Genomic DNA, 22,058 nt, shown 5'->3' with positions numbered 1-22,058 from the left:
TCAGCCAATTTCAATTTTGCGAATCTTAAACTTAATAGTTTTTATTAATATTATTAATATTATATATGTATTAATATTAATATTTTTATTATTATTATTATTATTATTATTATTATTATTATTATTTTATTATTATTATTACTATTAATTTTTTATTATTATTATTATTATTATTATTATTTACTATTATTATTTACTATTATTATTATTATTATTATTACTACTTAATCATCCTCATTATTGTTATTATTATGAATATTATGGTTATTAAAATCAATAATATTCATATTAATATAGTTAATACTATTACTATTATTATTATTATTATTATTATTATTATTATTATTATTATTATTATTATGAATATGAATATTAATTAATAATAATATTATTAATAACATTGTTAATTTTAATATTACTATTATTAATACCTAATTTATACGAACTTTATTCTTTCACATACACTTTTTTCATAATGTTCTATTTTGTACCATTTTCACCTAAAACTGAACCAAGTGAACTCTTAAATCAATATTTTTCCCTAAAACTTAATTTAACTATTCAAATGACTTAAAACTTACAAGATGGATTCTAATTTATCAAATAATAAATTAATTTACTTGTTATCAATTACTAATATTATTTGTTGAGTTTTAATTAATCAACCAAATTTTATTTATTTGTTAAAAATGAAATTAGGGTCTGTCAATTTTTATTTATCTAATTAATTAAATTAGGATTGTTGGTGCTTCGTGATAGCTACCTAATCAGTCAAATTAGGATGATAAACGACTAGACTTTGAACATCAATCTAGCAAATCGGTGCTCTATTATTTCACCTAATTAGATTGATGGTGAACTGTGGTTCATGGTGGCTACCTAGTTAACCATTCAAATTAATATTATTATTATTATTAATGTTCTTCTTCTTCTTCTTCTTTTAATAATAATAATAATAATAATAATAATAATAATATATTTAGTATTAATATTAATAATATTAATATTAATATTATTTCGATTCAAACTCAACTCAATCGGCTTAGTTGATTCAAACTCTATTGATTGGTTGATTTTTCAGTTATTAGCTCGGCTCCATTGATTGATTATTCGATTCGATTTGATTGATTAATTTCAATTGATTCAATTTCGAGTTCGATTTTAGGCTTTAAAAAGCCAGAAAGAATAGGGCCTTAGTTTAGAGGTTGATGAATATGAAGAGCTTTTAAAAGTAAGACTATGACAACACCATAAACTTTCATAAAATGCACTAATAGAAAGTCTATGATGCTCTTCTTTTTTAAAAAGATTCATCAACTAGTCTCTACCTAGACTTTGTGTATTTGCTTGTCCTCCATCTTAACCACAATTTTAAGTTTTTGGAGCTACATGAAACTCGGTTCAATTATTTCCGAGTATAAGAGCAACTTGGGTATTCATAAACAATCTAAAAGTTTTGAGCAACTGTGAAATTGTAAAAATAGAACGCAATACTCTCGTAAAATTTAAAGAGGTACTGTACATAGAGAATTTTAATAAATTGTATTAAAATTTTAGATCGCCGCTTTCTAACGTAGATACTATAGGATTAGATGTGAGTAATCTTATTATTGGCATCAAATTGGCAATTATAATGATACCGAGTTTTAAAGTACTCTCTTCATTCCAATTATTTGTTTATCTTTGATTAAAAAATGTCGTACAAAGAATAAACAATGATCTAGAGGACGGAGGGAGTAAATACTTAGTCTAACAATGACCTTTCTGGCTTTCTACTCATTTTGACACAATGACACTTGACAGTGCATTGCCATTTGCGTTAGGGACAAACTGACATTCGAAAGAAATATAAAGCTCTCAGCCTCCCACAAAACCAAAGTATTTAAATATCATCAGGTCTCGCAGATGGTCATTTTCGTCTGAAGGGTTCAGACGGGTCATATGTGACCCATTTACAGCTAAATGTGACCAGCTTAAATGGTGACATTTTACCGTAAAAATGTGACCCAGTTTAAATGGTTACATTTTACCATAAAAATGGTCACATAAGGCCGTCTGAAGGCTTCAAACGGAATAGTCCGTCTCAAATGAGAATTAAGTGTTTAAACAGAAATATAAAGCTAAAGAAATCAGTTCTTACGCCAAAGAATCTAAAGACAGTATAGCAGATTAGCAGTAAGTTGCCAAGTACATTCCTCTTGTAAATTGTAATGATTGCAGAAACAGTTCATAAACTGCAATGCAACAGGAACTTATTGGTATGAAATATGAAGTACCATAACAAGTTTTATTTGCAGGCAGAATGCTAGTGTCTACCCAGCTAATGAATCTAGTGTACAATAAATCGATAAAAGAAGAACAAGAGTACAAGATAACATACAGAAACATATTGTTTGACGCATCGCGAAAAAATTAAACTCAGCCACCAAAATCCTTCTCTCAAACATGTCAAATTTTTACCAACATGATAAGAGGACAAGAACAGCGTGGAAGGAGATGATCTAAAGCAGTAAAGCCACAAAACTAAGATTTACCCATGCTACGGTTCTGGAAGGGCCAAGGGATAGACCGTCTCTGGATGGTCCTTCCTCTGTCCAGCTAGTGAATAATAGGCGATAATGTGAGATGGAATTGATTGGGCTCCAACGTCGCCATTAGCATCATACTGGTCTCCCGGAATTAGCTCGATGTTCCAGCATGGACGAACCATTTGTAGAAGATCAACAATGCCCATGTGAGACGCCCGATATCCTTGGACCCACATGTACCTCAAAGAAACCAATTGTGTTGCAGCAATCGCCAAGGCACGTTCCGTAAAGCAACAAGCTCGGATTTCAAGTTTCCGTAGACTACGACATCCCTTAGATAACTCAAGAAGTCCGGCATCAGTTTCTCCAACAAAACCTAATAGTAACCACCTTATATTTTGACCGAACTGCCCAATGTAACCAAGGCCAACATCAGTGAGGCCTCCTTGTCTCAGGTATAAGGCACATCTTCTTATATCTTGACAGCCTTCAAGAAGGGTTCGAACTCCATTGTCAAGAGGCAAGTCAGGGACTGTTACTTCTCTGTCGAGCAAGACAATTCGGAAATCATTTAAATTTTTCAAGTTTGCGCCCATACGAGCAAACGCCTCATTCGTCATGTCAGTCACGTAAACAGCTATGTATTCAAGCTCTCGACAACCCTCTGCTATAGCTATCAATCCCCGGTGAGTAATTGTACCTGATCCTTCCACCACCCCTTGTATATCTGCATCATCAGCCCCTCGTTCAATGCGAAGTCGTTTGAGACCTTTACAGCTCATAGCTACAATCTCCAAACCCTCGTCGCCAATAATATTTGTAGTCTGTTGACAAGAGTAAAGGAGCAAACAAATAAATCAACAATTTTATAGATCTCTTATTAAAGATTCATCATGAAACTGGTGAAAACGAATCAAAATCAAAGCTCATAAAAGTTACGAGTACACCTAATACACTTGATTGGCAAGTCCATTTAACATCTTGGTTAAACCACCATCCAAACTACAAACAGGGAACAAGCAAACAAAAGGCAAAGACCGTTTTTGAATTAATAGAAGAGAGGAAAAACATCATTATCTCAGCAACTATCAACTACGGTATCAACTATTGGCGCTTGTCCTGCAAAAGATCTACATCTAAAACAAACGAGTACATCATATAGACACTGGTTACAGAATATCAGTTCTAATCGATTTGACGGTCGCCACATAAATTCAATAGGAGTGCATATTCCAACATGACACACGTAGTAGCACTCTTCTAATACGAAACTAAAGGCAACTAACTAAGAATCTTATTTGCAAAACAATAAGGTTATCAAAATTATGACTATGTCGAGGCGAGAAAGTGTCACATACCTCTAAGACTTCCAAATTGTGAAGTCTACGTATCAAGTCACAGTGCCCATCACAGCAAAGTGATGCATATATCAAATCCAACCTCTTTAGTGACTGCGCCATTGGGAAAAGCATAGGCAAATGGTTCTTCTGGAAGTACATGAGACCCACTGAAGTCAGTTGAGGAGGAAACTCAATATTCGTGTAGTTCTCGTTTTCAGAACACGAACCCCCACAAAACTCTTGCAATCTAAGTGCTGCCCGAAAAAAGTTACCAAGGTGGACTAGATCAGTATCACCTATTTTGACAGACATCAAAGGGCACTTGGTGGCTAGAAGTTCAAGATCTTCAACCTTGATTTGCTCCAAAAAGGTCATATAAAAATTCAATGTTTCAAGAACCGCGTTGTTCAATGCTAGCTGGTGAAACCATTCTCCATTTGTTTCATCTATAGTGCTGTCTTCCAAAAGGAGTGTTTTCAAATTCCTACATCACACAATAAAATGTCATGCACCAGTCTTGAGGTCAATGAATACCATTAATTTTACACGGAAAAATAAAATATACGATTGAGACAATTGAATGGGAGCTTGCTTAAGCACATATCTATACTATAGAGAAAAAATGGAGAAAGAAAAATGTCCCTTAGTTAAAGCATGCACAAGAGAATCAAAGAAGTATGCCACCACTGAGGTTTTTTGGGAGAACTAGTAGCAAAAATATGATTACATATAACAACAAATACAGAAGGAAACCAATGGAAAACAGCACTCAAAGAACGACATTAACTTTTCTTGTGGAGCATATATATCTCCACAGTGTGGAACTCAAATCATCCTCACTGACCAGAGAACTTTCTCGTAGGTCAACAAGGTACCAAATGCCATTAGCTATCATCTTTAGGGTGTGTTTGGATATCAAAAGTGGAGGGAAAGGGAGGGGAGGGGGAAGGAGGGAAGAGAAAGGGAGGTAAGGGAAGGGGAGGGCCAATGGGATGTAGGTGTTTGGATACAATTTCCTTCCAAATCTTGCCTATTGTGGAGAGATTTTGATTTGCCTGGGAGAAGGGAAAATTCCCTCCAAATTTCTCCCCCTCCATTTCTCCCACCCTTATTTGCTATCCAAACAAGGATTTTAAATCTCCTACTTTCCCTCCCTTTCTTTTCCCTCCAAATCCCTCAATCCTAACACACCCTTAGAGTTCATTGTTTCCTCATTACCCATAAGTGGCATATCAAGAATCAAAAATAGGAGATTAACACCTCTAACTAGTTGGTGAATCAATTTGTCATTAGAAATTCGCATGATAGCCCTGTTGGTTCGTACGATGTTCAATAGGCTCTTGCCGAAACATACATGAGGTTGATTTACAGAGGGGTGTAAACAGTTAAGTAACGACTATATAATTTATACTAGTAGGGATATTTATACTAGTCATTATAATTTAAAAGAGCAGTCCACCAAGGCCTTTAAAGTGAAAAACGTAATCTGAAAACTGCAGGTATCATCATTGTACATGACAGTCATAGACTCATAGAACATTAGAACTTTAACTGGAATTCTTCAGTTACCTAATACCCTTCATTTACTCTACCAAAAGAATCATTCGCCCTTTACCCGTCAAAGTGCACTCTCAAATGATGAAACCCATTATTCAATCGAGTCGGTCTTCGTGCAAAATGATTTTAAACTAAATTAGTCTAAACCATTCTTTAAAGACATATACTCCTCACTAAAACAATAGTTAAGAAAATAATGTCATAGAGAGGGTTTTACTGTTTTGGGTAAATGTAAGATGGTTTTACCCTAATTTAGTGTCAAACCGCCTTACACAAGAATTTGCATATTCAATTAGTTCATCTAGGATTTTCCTCTCAGAAATACTTGTTCTTTGACCACAAGAACATTATGCAATATAGATACAGGTTACCAAATTTGCAAAAAGCGTGCATCACACTGATAAAAACTACTGTAATAATTAGCATGTAATAATACACACAAAAGTGTTGAAGACAACTACTCCTTACTCTGTCTTTTAAGAGTTCATCACCATAAATCTGTAATTAATATGAACTCTAGTAACAACAAAACAGCTAAATACACCAAAATCTTCTTAGCTGATCTATATGGTCAGTTATCTTTAAGAGCTTGAAATTCTTAACTCGTGTTTCTATTTGAAGATGTGAAAATAAATAAATAAATAAATAAACAATTTGTTCTCCACAAAATAAACATTGCATGCTATTTGAAGATAATTAAATATTGCAAGGAAGTATTTCATAACGGTAATCCGTAATGCGAAGTATAATAGAATTAGCATCATTACCAGATAGATATAAACCTAATGCCCGAGCTATATATCAATGTACCATGTGGATTACTTTATAACTAGTGGTGTAAATTAGCTAGATCAAAATGATTTCAAGCACGAGCTAGAGTCTAAGCCAGGGTTTTAAATCTCGGCCGAGACGTATCGTATCGCCCGAGATGTATCGGTATCGGAGACCGCCGATACGAGATATCCCGAGATGTATCGGGTAAATTGAAAAGAAGAAAGTATCGGCCGAGACGACCGATTTATAACGTGTATCGGCCAACTCGGCCCGATACAGCCCGCGATGAACCCGATATGAACGAGTTATAACTTGTACTGGCCAAGTTTTTTAATGGAAAGCTCTTAGAAATTGTATAGCATTGATCAAATTAATTATCCTAAGTAGAATTAATCTTAACTTTATATGAAATAGTCAATAGATGATGAAATATCTACAAAACTTGTAAAATAAATATCACCGCGATAATAGCGATTCGGAGCGCGATGGCCGAGTCGGGGACGATTCCGCGACTCCGTTACCGCGACCGCGATCGCGACCGATACCGCTATTTAAAACCCTGGTCTAAGCTAACCTTGACCTAATTTGAGCTTAATAAAACTCGAATTTGGGCTTGTTTTAATTTTTTTGAGTATATTATTGTCCAACGATTTTATTATAATGTTATCTGTAATTATATGTTGTTTTAGTATTTATAATTATATTCAGAACTTAATTATGTATTTTAGAAATTAAATTTATTTTTAATAAGATTTGAAAGCAAAATTAAGGAAAACCACGCTTGAGCCTTTTCCCAAGCAAAACTTGAGCTCCGACATTTTAGATTGATAAGCTCCGAGTTGATCCAACCTGGACTCAGATTCCCGAGCCGATTATGAGATCAAGATCAAATGGACTCAGTTGGAGCCCTAGTAATAACATCATAGGTTTGATCTAACAAATAGATAGCAACGAGTTGGCTAGCAGTGACAATCATCTCCCAAATAATAAAAAATATGAAATTTTTGAAGTTAAAAATTTTGTTTGTCTTTATCAAAGTTAATCACGGTGATAACTCGACCCTAAAATTTTGAGTATATATCTTTCACCACCACAAACTTGGAAGCTTGACTCTGCCATGGAAAACAAGTGTATACAATATAAGAAAACAAAACACATCTCATCCCAATCGGTAATGAGTATTTGTAAATCCTCTATGAAGAAGGCACCATTGGTTTGACTCGAAGATGAACTACACCAAAATTACATTGTTTATCCTGAAGTTCGGCGCAAACCCTTAGAGAAAACCAATGAATCTAAGATGCATTTGGATAGCATTATCTTTTACTAAGCAAACAACGGAAATTGTACGCGTTGTCACCTCTCCCCCAAATCCCTCCATCCAAGCAACTTTAGACCAAAATGTAAAACAAAATTTTCAAGAAAAGAAATACAGAGTATAATCACTGAAGCCCCAACTTTGGTTTCCAAAAATAGAAAGAAATACAAAAAAGTCAGTGCAGTAAATGCTCATCCATTAAACAGATCTCTCTTCTTTACAATTTACATCATCCACACAATCAAACACAACCACGTAATAATTAATAACCAACACATCAACAAGATTGCATTTACACAATTTCCAAAACTCATACAAAACGCATTTTATAAGATCAACAACAAAAGTAGCAGAACTAGTAAAGTCGGACTTCAAATCTCGTCAGCATCATATTTGCGCTTTGACTCTCATTTATAATTAACTACTGTACACACATTTCTATAAATCATACAAAACGCATTTACACAAGATCAACAAGTCAACAAGAACAAAAATAGCAATAATAAAATCATCACCTGCAAATTCGCGTGATACTGAGTAAACCATCAGTACTAAAACCGGAACATTTATCCAACTTAAGCGACACCAAGCTACGACCTTTGAGAGTAGCAATACTCTCAAGATCGGCATCAGTAACAATCATTCGTCGAAAATGAATCGAATTCAATCTAGGAAAACTAGCAAGCATATCAACCCAAGGACTAACATAACCTCCCCAATCTTCAGGTATAAGGTTAAACATGGCAGCTCTAGGCTTTCCTTTGAGTTTCAATGACTCAAGGTTGGGGAAACGGTTATGGAGACGCTGCGGAGTGGTAGCGTAGCACATGGCGATGGTTACGTGACGTCGAGTATAGCGATCTAACTCGTACCATCGACGACACACTGAGGAGATCGAAGCTCGGTCACGCGGATCTTGGATGTATGGGAGGATACACTCTAGTATCTCGTCCGTTAGAGGACGGTTGTTATTGCGGTGGTTGTTGTTCGCCATTAGAGTTGAAGAAACCCTAGAAAATTTGGGGGAAATGGTGATGGTTGATTGATTGGAAAAGAAGGACAAGGAGGAGAGGTGGAGAAGTTATGGATATTGGTAAACCTAGTAAAACAGGAGTGGGTAGTTGTTGCTAACAAACAGACTGTTATCTTTTTATTTTATTTTTATTTTTTATTTTAATTATTTTTTTTTTGTTTTTTAAATTGATTTTTGACTGTCACAAATGCTAAAATCTATGCAGAGGTGAGATTGTTAATGGCCAAGAAAAGATAGGAAATGGGAGTGAGAGAGACAAATGCAGAAAGACAAATGATTTTGTCACTCTGCCTCTGTGGATGTATTATGTTGGGCTTGTTTGATGGGAAACGGCTCAAATTTAATTTGGGTTTTTTTGTTTTTATTTTAAAATTAAAAAATAACCGAGATTTTGGAAAATGGGGTGGAAGACCATTCTCAAGCAAAGGTCACGCTAACTAGGTCACGACCCGATTTTACTCTTAATTAATCTCATCTTATTAACCTTGACCCATTTTCACCCTCCCAAGCAAAAGGTCGCGACCTAGGTTATCAACCCAATCATTATACACTTTACAATATTCTCAATCATTGAAAATGTAGTACTTTTTATTATTTATTAATTGTTCCACCAATCAAATTTGGACACATAGGAGGTCACAAAGTTGGTCAATTTTATTCAAGTAAGGTCACAAATTGACCTTTGGTCACAAATTATCCCATTTGGTCACCAATTAACTACCTTAATTAACTCACTAACCATGACCAAGCAAGGTCATGACCAAGCAATTGACCTTGCTTGGGGATGGTCGAAGTGAAAGTGTGGAACAATATGAAAAATGATAAATTTTGAGGTAAAAAAAAAAAGGATAGGATGTGTATGGAGTTTGGAGGTGTAATAATTGAAAATTATCGTTGTTGATCTTGTTTTTCTATAATTTGATCGTTTTCTTTTAGCTTAATTTCAGCTTTCATTTAACTTACTTTAATTCAGCTTACTTCAGCAAATTTTAATTCACTTCAGCACAGCCCTTATTCAACCCAAAGGAACAGAGTCTTATATGAATTTGTGAATGTGTATTGGTTGAATAGTTGAACTAGTTGATAAAAGTATAAATATAATACAGTGAATCTTATGACATGTTCGTCGACTCTATGAGTACATGGTATTGATGTAGTTTGCGAGATCGTTACTTGATCGATCAAATAAACGGTTACCTTTAGAAATTGGTTGAAAATATTTAAAATAAGATCTACATTAGCAACCGTTTGTCAGGTAATAATTACAAATTCAGATTGTATAGTATTTTGGAGAAATTTTTTCGTGAACCATATGTCTTTTGCGTAGTATTTTGGAGAAATTTTTAGGTGAACCATACATATATCATCTTAATTCTTATACATCAGATAATATGGAGTAATATTGCTCTCTTTTTATTTATTTTAAATATCTTGGTTTTATAAATTGGAAATCTCATCCCCTATCTATAAAAGCTGAAGCCTTTAAAAGCTTCCTATTAGTTCCTTGAAATAAGGATGAAAAATGAATTTCCAAAAAGTGGTCCCCTATCACCAAACGTGGGTTTTAAGGTGATTTAATTGCTTTGTACTCCCTCTATTTTTTTATATATGACTTTCTCGCATTTCGAGACACTCCCTTCTCTCTTCAATATCTCTTAAAATATAAGACTAAATATTATGATATATATACTCATATGAAAGAGTTTTTCGTAAGGAATTTAATGGTACCATTTTATATTTTTTGAACAAATATATTTTTGTAAATATTAAAGTCAAAGGCTTACCTCGTAAATGCAAAACGTCATTTATAAAAAAGTGGAGGGAGTATTTTTGTATACCGTCAACAATCAATAAATACAACAATATTTATTTGATCGATCAAGTAACTAAATCAATATAAATATGAAAAGTTGAAAGCCTCATAGTTTGTTTTTAGCTCTCATATTTTAGAGAGGATCACTTAGACTGTTAGACATATCAAAATATACATACGAAAGTGGAAAATGAATACTTGAAAAGGAAAAAAAATTAAATGCAAAAAAAGCAAATAAAAAATCACTAAATCAATATAAATATGAAAAGTTGATCTATGATTTACAATACAATGAAGATGAAGAACTTAATATATATATAATGAAAATTTTATTCTGACCACAAATTTTACTAAATTAAAAAACAACAAAACACTTAGATAAATAGATAAGATCTACATCATATCTGAGTATTTTTGTTACAAAAAGAATACTTACTATCTTGCAAAATTTCATCTTTTTAAAAAGAAATTAATGTTCAATTACATATACACATGTAGGATTATTTGAATTAAGAAAAAAAAAAAAGCTTTCGGCAGATAACAAAGAACATTTATATAATTTGGTCAATGAAATAAAATACAAAGAAATACCGAAAACGAAATATTATTTAAAGAATACATATATACATGACTCGCCATCAATTACTTGCTCCAATTAATTTTCTTCATGTCGATTGAACAGTAAAGTCGAACACTTTATGAACTTTTGTGGATTAGAAGAGAGATAATTGAGAGATATATAAGAGAGGGAGATTGAGATTAGGATTACAAATAAGATAAGACGATTTGATTTCTGAAAATAACGCCAAAAAGGGATGAAGGATTGAGTGAGATCTCGGAGAGAGAAGTGATGAGCTAGATGTGGGAGACGGAGATAGAGTTAGGGTTAAAAATAGGAGGGTTAATTAATACCGTATATGTAAAGGGTTAATTGGAGGATTTTGGCTCATAAATATAATATGAGGGTGAATTGGACGATTGGGTCCATTGTTCACAAACTGCACTTAATTTTTCTAACACGCGTTTTTAGATTGTTAGTATTTTTTTTTTTTGCTTCATATTTTAAACTTTGTTTTTAGTTGTTAAACAATGTTAATGGTGTGTTTACATTTCCGTCATATTGGATTATTGGGTAATTATTATTTTATTTTACAACTTTTCATATATTATATGATACTCCCTACGTCTTAGTGATTAGTTAAGTATTTTATATAAGTTTAAGTAAACTTGCCAAAACTGACCCAACCGTATAACCTGGTCCATGTCCGACCTGATACCCAAGCTCGAGACTCAAGCTTGACCCGAACCCAAATTCTCCCGATCCAACATAACCTAACCTGAATGTTGATTATTGCACATGATTATTATCCATTAATAACTTGATAATATTGGACCCGAAAAAGAGCTGACCCAGAAATGACCATCACCAACCCGACTCAAACTCTTGCAAACCCGATAATAATCCGACCTGAATCCGAGTCGGTTGACCCATTTGTTAGGTCTATGTTTAAGTGGCAAATCCGTGCAAATTCTATTACGACCCGTACATTTTTTGCACGGGGTTAAAACTAGTTAATTAATTAAAATCTCTTAGAGAAATATTTTGTTACTAGAGCTTAGCGAGACAAAAATTTTGCTTCTCATTGCGTGTAATTTACAATGAAAATGACAATGACATAACAATTTTTCCACTATGTTTAGAAGTTTGAAAAGGCTTTGATGGGCTCATGTATTCATGTGACGTAGCATGTAGCTACTACATTTTGATTTTGAACGTTCTTATAGTATGATTGATGCATGTTGAACCGTAGGCTTAGTTATGAAGTCACGAGGAACGTTACTTATGAATTTATGATCGAGGTTTAAATTCTGTTAATATTAAAATCGCTTTTATAACTCCTTTTACATAACGGTTACGAATATGGATTCCCTTCCATATATTGAATTGGTATCACACCTTATTAATTAAAGAAATATCTAAAGACATTAAATCATAGAGGTAAAATAGACACAATAAATTGCAAATGAATGTATGTCATTATTCATAGCAAATGAATTTATGTAGGATAGAAAATAAAGTTGTTGGGGTAGTTTAACTCTATATTGAAGAAACAATGTTTAAATTAAACTTTTTTCCCGTACACTATTGTGTTACACACTTACACATTAAACGTGAATAATAATATTTTATCATTATATCATGGTTAAGATTCATATTAAGTTTAGAGATAAAGATAGACTTATTTAAAAGAAAAAGATAAGATGTCAAATGGCAAAATGAACCATAAGACCATCCCCAAGCAAAAGGTCAACTTAATCGGGTCAATTAGAATTTTTACTCTTAATCACCCCTTATTAACTTGACCCATTTTCACCCTCCCAAGCAGAAGGTCACGACATGGGTCAATTAATCCAATCATTTTCCACTTTCCAACATTTTTAATCATTTCCCACATTTTCTACCCACTAAAACCTCTCTCTTACTTTTTCAATTATTATTTACTAACTAATTATACACAAGTTTTTATTGTAATTTAAAAAAAATAAAAGTAATCTAATATATTAAACATAAATTTAATGACGTACACTTCGGAAAAAAAATATTAAATAACAATGTTAAAATTTAATAATCCAAAAGACGATTTCATTGACAATAAAAAAACCGCATTCATAATTAAAAAAGCTGCATACATAATTTAAAAAAAAAAAAAACATGATATTAAAAAACATGAAATACTACGAAATAATATAAAGCATCCAAAACTAATTTTAGTTACGAAAGTTTTGCCAAATATGCTCAATGAGATCATTTTTCAGAGCGATATGAGTGGCACGATCACGAATCTCACCATGAATTTCTACAAATCGTTCTTGAGGCGATCTTCTAAGACGATGATATTGGATTTTAGATATTGTAACCAATTACAATTTGACACATGTAAGGTCAATTCTTGGGTCAATTTGAGCAAGTGAAGATCACCAATTGACCTCGTCTCACCTTTTCAACCCTTGGGTCACCCTAATCTTTTGCTTAAATGTGGATTAAGGTGACCTTTCACCAATTGACCCCCCCCCCCCCAATTGACCTTGCTTGGGGGTGGTCTAAGATGACCGGTGTCTAGTGTCTACCACTTAAGGAGGATACAAATTTTGCTTATCTTTGGTGTAATTTAGGACTATTAGGACATGCTCTTCAAACCGGCCATTACTCATTACTTGTTAGAATATAAAATCGATCTTGGGATTCCAACCTTCAGTTTAAGTTTTTGGTTGAGATAGTTTCTTGACATAATATCGGAGTCATGTGACTAAAAAGTCATGCCCCCAATTTCTAAAGTGGAATATTAAGCACCAGGTATGCGGAGACCTGTAGTTGCATCTACACTTCAAGCCTCATGGGGATTTGTGTGAGGAGACGTGTTAGAGTATAAAATCGATCTTGAGACTCCAACCATCGGCACATTACTTATTTATTGTTTTGGCATAAAAACCAAAAAAAAAAAAAGAGTATTGGTGATTTTAGACTTACAAATTACAAAATCCGGCATATGGAGATGGCTCGCAATTTTGTTAAAAGTAAGCTATCTAAGTCTATTTATAAGTAACAGCTTATCAATAATGAAAATATATAACAATGAACTAATACACTCTTAAAAGAAAATAATAACTATTGATCTAGACAAAAGGGATTATATAAAGAGCAGTAGCCCACACATGTTTAAATGTTTGGAATTGAAAATGCTCTAAAACTATGTAGACATATTGATCAAAATTCAAGTTTTTCATGACTAGGTTTTATACTTGTAAGATGCCCGCTAAAAATAAGTTTTAGTTCAAAGTAGTGTTAGCTATTCGATAACAGAGGTAATTATTATTAGGAAAATAGAATTTAAATGAATATAAAAGTAGAGGCAGGTGATGATGGTAAAAGTCGAAAACGAGGAAAAGACGAAATAGTTGGCCAATCACCCTCCACACAACCACAAACCAGTAACCACCAAGCTCCTCAGAATTGTTGTAAACTCTATTAGTACTAATTATCCCACCATTTCAAGTGAGCCCATAAATTTTTTATATTCATACTCCCTCCCATCCAAACCAAAGGTAACATGGGAGGGAGCACAAGTTTTAAGAAAATAGAGAAAAAGTAAGGGTAATATTAGAACTAAAGTAGGACCACTTGTAGCTTAATTAAAGGAGGGCCACAAATATGATGACATTTTCTGTAAATAATAAGGGTGTATGAGGGGTCTTTAGTCATGTTTTTTACCAAATAAGGAATGGGTAGTTTGGTTTGGATGGTCCGAATAAGGTAAGTGTTGCCTTTGGTTTGGATGGGAGGGAGTATAACGTAGTAGTGTGACACACAGGTAATATATTTTGAAGGTTGTAAAAGCAAGTGTGACTGTGTGAGTGACTCGGTGATATGATCCAACTGTTTAGATAATGTCTCGATGATATTAAGTCTCAATCTAAATATTATGACTTAGTTAATGGCTTAGTTAGATTTGTAGATTCCATGTTACGTAGACAAATGATACAAATATGCCATGTGTAATTGGAAAGAAACAAAGTCTCAATTAAATCAAGTTCACACATTTTAATTTTAGACCGACTAAAAGTCGTAGATTTGTGACCACTTTATGATTAAATGTAATCACAATGATTGAGCTAGTTTTACGCCTTATGAGAATTTGTTTTTCAAAAGAGATCACATTTGACTATAAAATAATCTCAAAATCTCGTCTTGTCTTTTATAAAAGACCAAAATAGTCCAAATTGAAGGGAGATCAACTAAGATGTTATTTGACCAAGCTTCAAAAGTGTTTTTATAATTGAAAAAGTAATAGCTAGAAGAAGATATTTACTACTACTTCTACTTTTCACATAAAGAACCAAAAAAACAAACAAAAGTTGTATTAGAGTAATTAGGCCGAACATATAAAATGAGAAACCACTTTTATAAAAATACGGCCAAACAACCAAAAGTTTTCCAAAAAATAACTTGTGAATAAACTTCTTTTAAAAAGGAAAAACCATTTTACATACATAAGGAAATCAAGCTAGCTTTCAAAATTTCCATACTTGTGGAATAGGAAAGAAACGCTCAAAGGGCAGCAGCCAACAGGTAAAACTTGCCTAAATTCCACGACTTTTTTTTGGTGGAAGTCTAAATTTCAAGACTTCGAGAATGCATTCGTTAATCCCGAAACAATATACAGAATCCGTGAAGGCGGATGTGGACAGTACTAAAAAAGAGAGACGTTCAATTCACATACAAAAAAGTCATTTACATTTTCATTTTCATTTTCATTTTCATTTTCATTTCATTAATGTTTGGCAACAAAATGCGCAGAAGTAGACAGGTAACATAGTAACAACTACTACACCTCAAGCAGCCATACACCTAAATCATATACATTTCCTTCATGGCTAAAACACGGATGTACAAGATCAACATACCAAAAAAAGGGACCAAACCTTCAAAATCATCAATCAATCTTCTTATCATCCTCCCTGGACATAAATGCCGAATTCCAAAAATCTGGACCACAAGAAGGCTGCTCAATAGCATCTGGTCCCATGCTACTGCAGCTCGGTAGCCCACTCATTCTGAAGGACCTCTCAGACACAGAATTCAGCCCCACAGCAGCAAAGCTACCAACAATTGCATCAACATCGCTAATCCCACTATACAGACCTCGGCTTCCAGTAACCATAACGCCTTGATTGTCCTCGTGGCTCAAAACTGAAGGTAGGACTCCCAAAAGTGATCCCGAGGGTTGACCACTTGAATTTCCAATCAATAGCCTTAGAGTCTCCCTTGCACCTTTCTCCAAGAGTGATTCACCCTCCGATATTATCGGGCCCATAAGTTTTGGATGCAATGGCGGGATACTGGTTGCTATACCGGGTCCAGCACTAACAAGGTAACCCTGGCCCAGCGAGCAAAGATCCAGAACAGGAATGTGGACAATTGGGTCACACATTAGAGGTGTAAAGGTTGGAAACGGCTGTGAGCGTACCAAAGGATCAGATAACAAGGGTGGAAGTTCAAAAGGGGACCCACCTGTGAGATCCGGTGGTGGAAGCAAACTGCTGGTCACTGTTGCTGGGAAGAGAGTTGAGAGTGGTGGCAGTGAGAAAGGTTGAGCAAACGAGGTTGGGAGTTTCGGAGTGGACGTAATAGATGGAGAAGTGCAAGGCGGGCACCAACAATAATAGGGAGAAAAAAGGGAACTTATTGGTGGCAATTGCAAAGTTTCACTTGGAGAGGTAAGAAAATTGGATTTGCCTAAAGACTCCAAAAAGCTCAATGGAGAAGCTTCAGAAGACTTGTTGCCCTTATCTGAACTATTTACTACCGCTTCCGACATGAACGAATTGTCAACAGGAGCAAGATGCAGATCTCCACGACGCCTTATCTTTTCTCTTGAGATACTTTTCAAGGAAGACAGAGATTTTGGTAAACCTTCTTTAAATGTACTTGGCCGTGGACTCAAGCTTCCTTGATACTGTGTGTTCCCTTTCGATGCTTGACATCCATTCTGTCTGGTTCGCAGAGACCTCACATATGTTGAGGAAGATTGAAGGGGTTCCATGGAAGCTTGGTTTACATCAGCCCAAGGAACGCACGAAGCAGCAGTACTTGCTTGAATGCTGCTAGCAGTTGGGCCCGCCAGATAGGCACGGAGATGAGTAGCAAAGCATTCAAGACGAGATTCGCTAATTCCCGTTAGATCAGCCAAAGTTGGTTTCCTTCTCAGGAAGTCCTTCATCTGATAAACCAGCAGAGTGAAATATTACAAGCGAAATACTCTACAAATCAACTTTGACCATAATTTTCTCTCGTTATATGTAGCTACAATGTAAACTTTGACATGTTTGATTCGCCAAATAAACTAGTCAAATATCAATTGTAAAAAGTATAATTATTAGATAGAGAAAATATAGGTCAAGGTCTAATGGAACAATACAAATGGGGTGGAGGGAGTAGTATAAATACAAGTCCACCTACCTTCGAAAGCAAATCAATTCCAAGAAGCTTAGACCTCTCTGAGCACCAGAAATAAAATGATTCCCCGTCAAGGAGCTTCACTAAGAAAGATCGTCCAGACTGGTCTGCAGGTATTTCCTCAACTGACACAGAGGAGCAATCAGAAACATAACTTAATGTCGCTAGTCTTGCAGTCTGGCCATTGTCTCCAATAAATGAAAGCCGCATATCAGATGATGGTAGAAGAGCAAGATTCAAAGTTCCTCTGCAACAGGGGCGAAAAATTTGGAATTTGAGAATATTTTAGCATGAAATACGAATAAGAGACTATGGAGCACTAATGCAATCAGCATTAGATATAAAATAATACACTTATCAAAGCCTTAAAACAGGAAATAAAGGCTTAATTTGACTCATAGTGAATTTCTTACGGAAGAGATTTATATAAATTTAAGCGCAAAAGATTGCAGAAGAGGGGCCCTACACAACAGGGCTCCCTCACAATTTAGCATGAGGGATCAACCAAGTTCAGACGGAGATGTTATTATGCCAAGTCGTAAAGTGACATGCGATCAAATGAAATGACTTAACTTTTCAATCAAAAAGAGCTAAGGTAGAGAACAATCTTCTATTAACGACCTTAGTTTCAAATGGCGTTAAGCGCACCGATGTGAGGAGGGCTCGTGTAAATCAGGCGCACGGATTGACGATCACACAAGGCGCACTATTTTTGCAAATTTTGGGAATTCAAAAGGATTAACATGTAATAATCCATAAAGAAATAAAAGCTAGGTATAACAGAGTGAAGAAAATGAAAAACTAAACAAAAAAACTACCAAATAGAAAAATGACACGAAAATAGCATAGTTGAGTCCCCCAGTAGCTCGCCTATGCAAAAAGCTAGCGCCTCGAGACATTTTGCCAGAGGCAATTTGAGTTTAGTACTAGTGCCTCTCGCTATTTTTTATAGGTAAAAGAAACAGGTTAATCAGCATTCATCAACTATCATCACCCCCATAAATAAATAGATAAATTTTTTTTTTTAAAAAAAAAAGAGCTGCAAACAGAAACTATTCATAATTTTGGTGATCAGAGGTATGTTACACTTCATTCACAAACTCAAACTTGATAAAAGTACTGTGCATAAACAAGGCTGAAAAAGACACATCGAGGACAAGGACTCCTGTAGAACCACTGCAGAAAAATGTTCCTAAAATCAATCACTGGGAAGTAGATCATATAACATGAGAGAGTGAAACTACCTTCACTTCTTCTTAAGTCAGAGATCAATATAGAAACGGCCCCAATTACCTACAAGCCAAAAGACATCTTCATATGGAAGGATGAACATTGTCATCATTGACATCATTAATATATAGGATCCTACTTAATCTCTAAAACTAAAAGAGACACCCCCACCGCCAATGAGTTCAAACCAGTCTTTGAGAACATCGAATCATATAGAACTATCATTGACCATGATATATGCGTACAATTGAAGGACAGAACATAACTAAGAAGCACAGCGGAAGAAATCGAATAAGACTGATAATAAATTTTGATAAACTCATCTGAAATCAACCAGTTCAAGACATCTGCGTAAACAGTAAATTAACTTGACATCTGCATATATTTATTAAAGAATAGCATACGACAAAACTAAGGGTATATACAACCCACATCCCTCCAGGGTAAGTCAATAACACCTGAGTTCTCATACGGCAAGTCCAGGACTTGCATGAAAAAAAGCAACAAACTAGACCTCAAACTTCAGAACAAACCCTTCAAAAAGATTAACACTAGCATGCCGCTACAGAAATTCATCCTAGCGAGTTTCATACATTTGCGTAAGGAAAAAAAAAGCATGTGAAATAATGGCATCTAAAATTCACTCCACCTGGATCTTAACTTAACATGACGTATATCCAACATGTAGATCCCATGAAAACCTCAAGAATCTCCTGTAAAACATGAAATATTTGCGTACACCCAGAGGTAATTAAAGATATACAGAGGAAACATAATGAGCACAGACGAATTGAATTATGTTCAGAAATTTTTTGTCAATCAACGAAGACACTAAAAAAAATGAGAATCTCTAATGAAACTGTAGCAAGTAAAACAAAATAAGACCACAAGGAGCAATAGAGCCAGAGACATGTGAATCCGGGTTCCCGCAAAAATTTATCATTAGGCAGTAAATTTCCTATGAACTATAAAAAGAATCTTCTACAACCACATTTCATCTTCTAATTTTATTTATGATTTATTTGGGGAAGGGGTAGATTCTTTTCTCAGATTTCTTCTCTTACCGTAACAAAATGTGCATGAGCGACAATGCGAACAATAAAAGAACAAAAACTGGACTAAGGAATCAGTCCCAATATCCTACAGGAAAGCTTAAAGATACAAAACAAATCGTTTAAGATGAGAAATCTACTAAAGTAAATAGATCGATATCAAATCAGACACATAAACGATAAGCTTATACACATTCATCATATCTACAAAAACAGAAAAGGACATAATCAATCGTTCACCTCAAAGAAGTAGGGCATAACAATGAGCCTTGCTTGACTAACTTGCCGACGCGCATTGAAACAAGAGGAACACACAAGCACCTTGCTAGCAGACCAACTTCAGATGCTTCAAAATGCTGTTACCACATCAAACAATATCATCAACATCAAAACTCAAACCACAACCTCCAAAATACGATAAATAATCAACTTTTCCAACAAAAAATAGTTCAGAACAACAACATAACATCACTCCTACCTTGAAAACTAAAAATCTCCTACCTAATCGAATTCCACATAACTACTTCACAACATTTGGCAGTAACATTAAAAATAATAGCTCTATCATGATTCACAAATCAACAACTACCGATTATTTGTTTATCTTCACTTTTGGCACAAAAACCAATGAGAAAGCAGCGAACCAATTGTAGATATTGTCAACTAAAATAGAACTGGATATATAATCACTTTCAAAATAGAAACGTAAACAAATGAACGGAAAGGAGGAGCAAATCAAGTCCAAAATGGATGAAATACAGAAACTTTTGTTTGGAAATCAAGAATTGTAGGGAAGGAAAGTAACGAGATAAACCTGACTAAGATGAGCAAGAAGGCGATCTTCAGCGGCATCGTTAACCTTAAGCAAAGGCTTAAGGCGTTCATCAGCACGACAAGCTCCCATTACTTGTAAATCAAGTGCTTGAAGCCATTGCAAAAAGTTGCTCTCCCTCATACTTTGCTGCATCAACAAATCTCCATCTCCTCCTCCGACTATTATCTCGTTCAACCTCTCCGCTAAACCGCCGCCGCCGGAGGTTCTAATCTCCGCCGCAGTTGATCCACCGGCGTCGCCAATATTATCGTTTCTCGAAGATCCGACGGTTGTGATTGCGTCGCTTGATGACAAATTTTCATCATCGCCGTTGATTTCGCGAGTGTCGTTTCTTGATTCGTCGCTCCTATGATCCGCCATTAAAAACTAAAGTTTGATTTGATTCAATTACTGGAAAACCCTAGAATTCGAGAGAATTAACTTTTTGAATTATAACCGATTGATTTAATAAGCTTTGAATTAAAACTAATTAGGATAAGATTCTGCAAATTTGTGGATGAAATCAATGAATTGATTGACGTTAGATTGCAAACAAATTAAAAAAAAATGATTAGGAATCTTTGGTCCGAATGAAATGCCGAAATAAGTAGATGATGATGATGATGATGATAAGGAGAGAGAAAATAGAGAGGGGAAAATGAGACGTATATATAACAAAGGCGGTGACGGACGTGAAAGGGAAATCAAAATTAGGGTTAAATTGTGAATGGATTAAGTCCGGGACGTTATGGTCTCACAAGTCGTACGTCAAACGCCTCTCTATCTCTATACTTTGGCAACGCCGATGTGTGGGTCCCATTATTGCAGATAATAGTATCACAAACTCGTTTTATACCCGTGCAATGTATAGGTCTTTTTTTAACTTCCTCGCATCAAAATTAGGGATTATTTAATAATTTAATGATTTGTACAACACACAAACTCAAGATAATACAAATACAATCATTTTTGCGTGCGACGGTCGTACCCGTGCTTTTTGACAAAAAAAAAATCGTCCATTTTGAGTTAAATAGTTGCCGCTTTATGGTAAATAGTGATAAATTTGTTAAAATGATCATTTTTTAGTAGTAACAATGTATTCACTATTTAATATAATATGATCATAATTTATCAAAAAATGGTCATTTTTTTATCGTCACTCATCGACTGTCGTACAAAGTAATTTATCAATCACATTTCATAGCTCAATACAATATAATTCAATGCTTTAAAGCCACCAATGTTACAATAAGAAAATACGATTCAAAGCTTTAAAGTCGTCGTTCTTTCATCAATAATACTAAGTTCTTAAAGCTACACGTTTTCTCCCTTCAACTTCTTTGTCTGTTTAATAATGTAAAGTCCTCCATAATTTTTTCAAGTGTAGGTTCGTCTATGTCTGGCCCAAACTCATCAATGATCACCTCTAGTTTTGACCAATTAGAAGGATACGATCAAGTTTGATTAAACAAATTCAATTCTATCAATCAAAATGAAAAAAAAAACATATACAACCAGCTCAAAAATCTGTATGAATTACTAAATATCAATCCTATCATAATGTTTGGAGAAAACAAAATTTTA

At 34.5% G+C, this 22,058-nt stretch overlaps 2 protein-coding genes across 2 annotated transcripts; both read right to left on the bottom strand.

The window, feature by feature from the left end:
* Positions 1-2,169: 2,169 nt before the first annotated feature.
* LOC141605188 (coronatine-insensitive protein 1-like) lies at positions 2,170-8,801 on the bottom strand. The gene is made up of 3 exons (XM_074423869.1): positions 8,033-8,801; positions 3,887-4,352; positions 2,170-3,352 (listed from the first exon to the last, which is right to left on the bottom strand). Exons 1-3 carry the CDS (start codon positions 8,509-8,511, stop codon positions 2,540-2,542), a joined length of 1,758 nt encoding a protein of 585 aa, XP_074279970.1. The 5' UTR covers positions 8,512-8,801; the 3' UTR covers positions 2,170-2,539.
* A 6,832-nt stretch (positions 8,802-15,633) lies between these two features.
* Positions 15,634-21,232, bottom strand: LOC141605178 (uncharacterized). Its single transcript, XM_074423858.1, has 4 exons — positions 20,475-21,232; positions 19,901-20,016; positions 17,382-17,625; positions 15,634-17,142 (listed from the first exon to the last, which is right to left on the bottom strand). Exons 1-4 carry the CDS (start codon positions 20,853-20,855, stop codon positions 15,856-15,858), a joined length of 2,028 nt encoding a protein of 675 aa, XP_074279959.1. The 5' UTR covers positions 20,856-21,232; the 3' UTR covers positions 15,634-15,855.
* Between the last annotated feature and the right edge of the window lie 826 nt (positions 21,233-22,058).

Source organism: Silene latifolia, chromosome 1 (assembly GCF_048544455.1).
Source record: "Silene latifolia isolate original U9 population chromosome 1, ASM4854445v1, whole genome shotgun sequence".
Taxonomy (NCBI): domain Eukaryota; kingdom Viridiplantae; phylum Streptophyta; class Magnoliopsida; order Caryophyllales; family Caryophyllaceae; genus Silene; species Silene latifolia.
The sequence above is the reverse complement of the archived record's forward strand: the minus strand, read 5'-3'. Positions and strand labels throughout refer to the sequence as shown.

Excerpts from the sequence above, each read along its gene's own strand:
- LOC141605188 (XM_074423869.1), bottom strand. The coding sequence starts at position 8,511 with ATGGCGAACAACAACCACCGCAATAACAACCGTCCTCTAACGGACGAG. Across the intron at positions 4,353-8,032 it reads AGTATCACGCGAATTTGCAG|GAATTTGAAAACACTCCTTT; the intron begins GTGATGATTTTA and ends TGTGTGATGTAG. Across the intron at positions 3,353-3,886 it reads ACAATTTGGAAGTCTTAGAG|ACTACAAATATTATTGGCGA; the intron begins GTATGTGACACT and ends TCTTGTCAACAG.
- LOC141605178 (XM_074423858.1), bottom strand. The coding sequence starts at position 20,855 with ATGGCGGATCATAGGAGCGACGAATCAAGAAACGACACTCGCGAAATC. Across the intron at positions 20,017-20,474 it reads TTCTTGCTCATCTTAGTCAG|CATTTTGAAGCATCTGAAGT; the intron begins GTTTATCTCGTT and ends ATGTGGTAACAG. Across the intron at positions 17,626-19,900 it reads TTATGCCCTACTTCTTTGAG|AGGAACTTTGAATCTTGCTC; the intron begins GTGAACGATTGA and ends CCCCTGTTGCAG.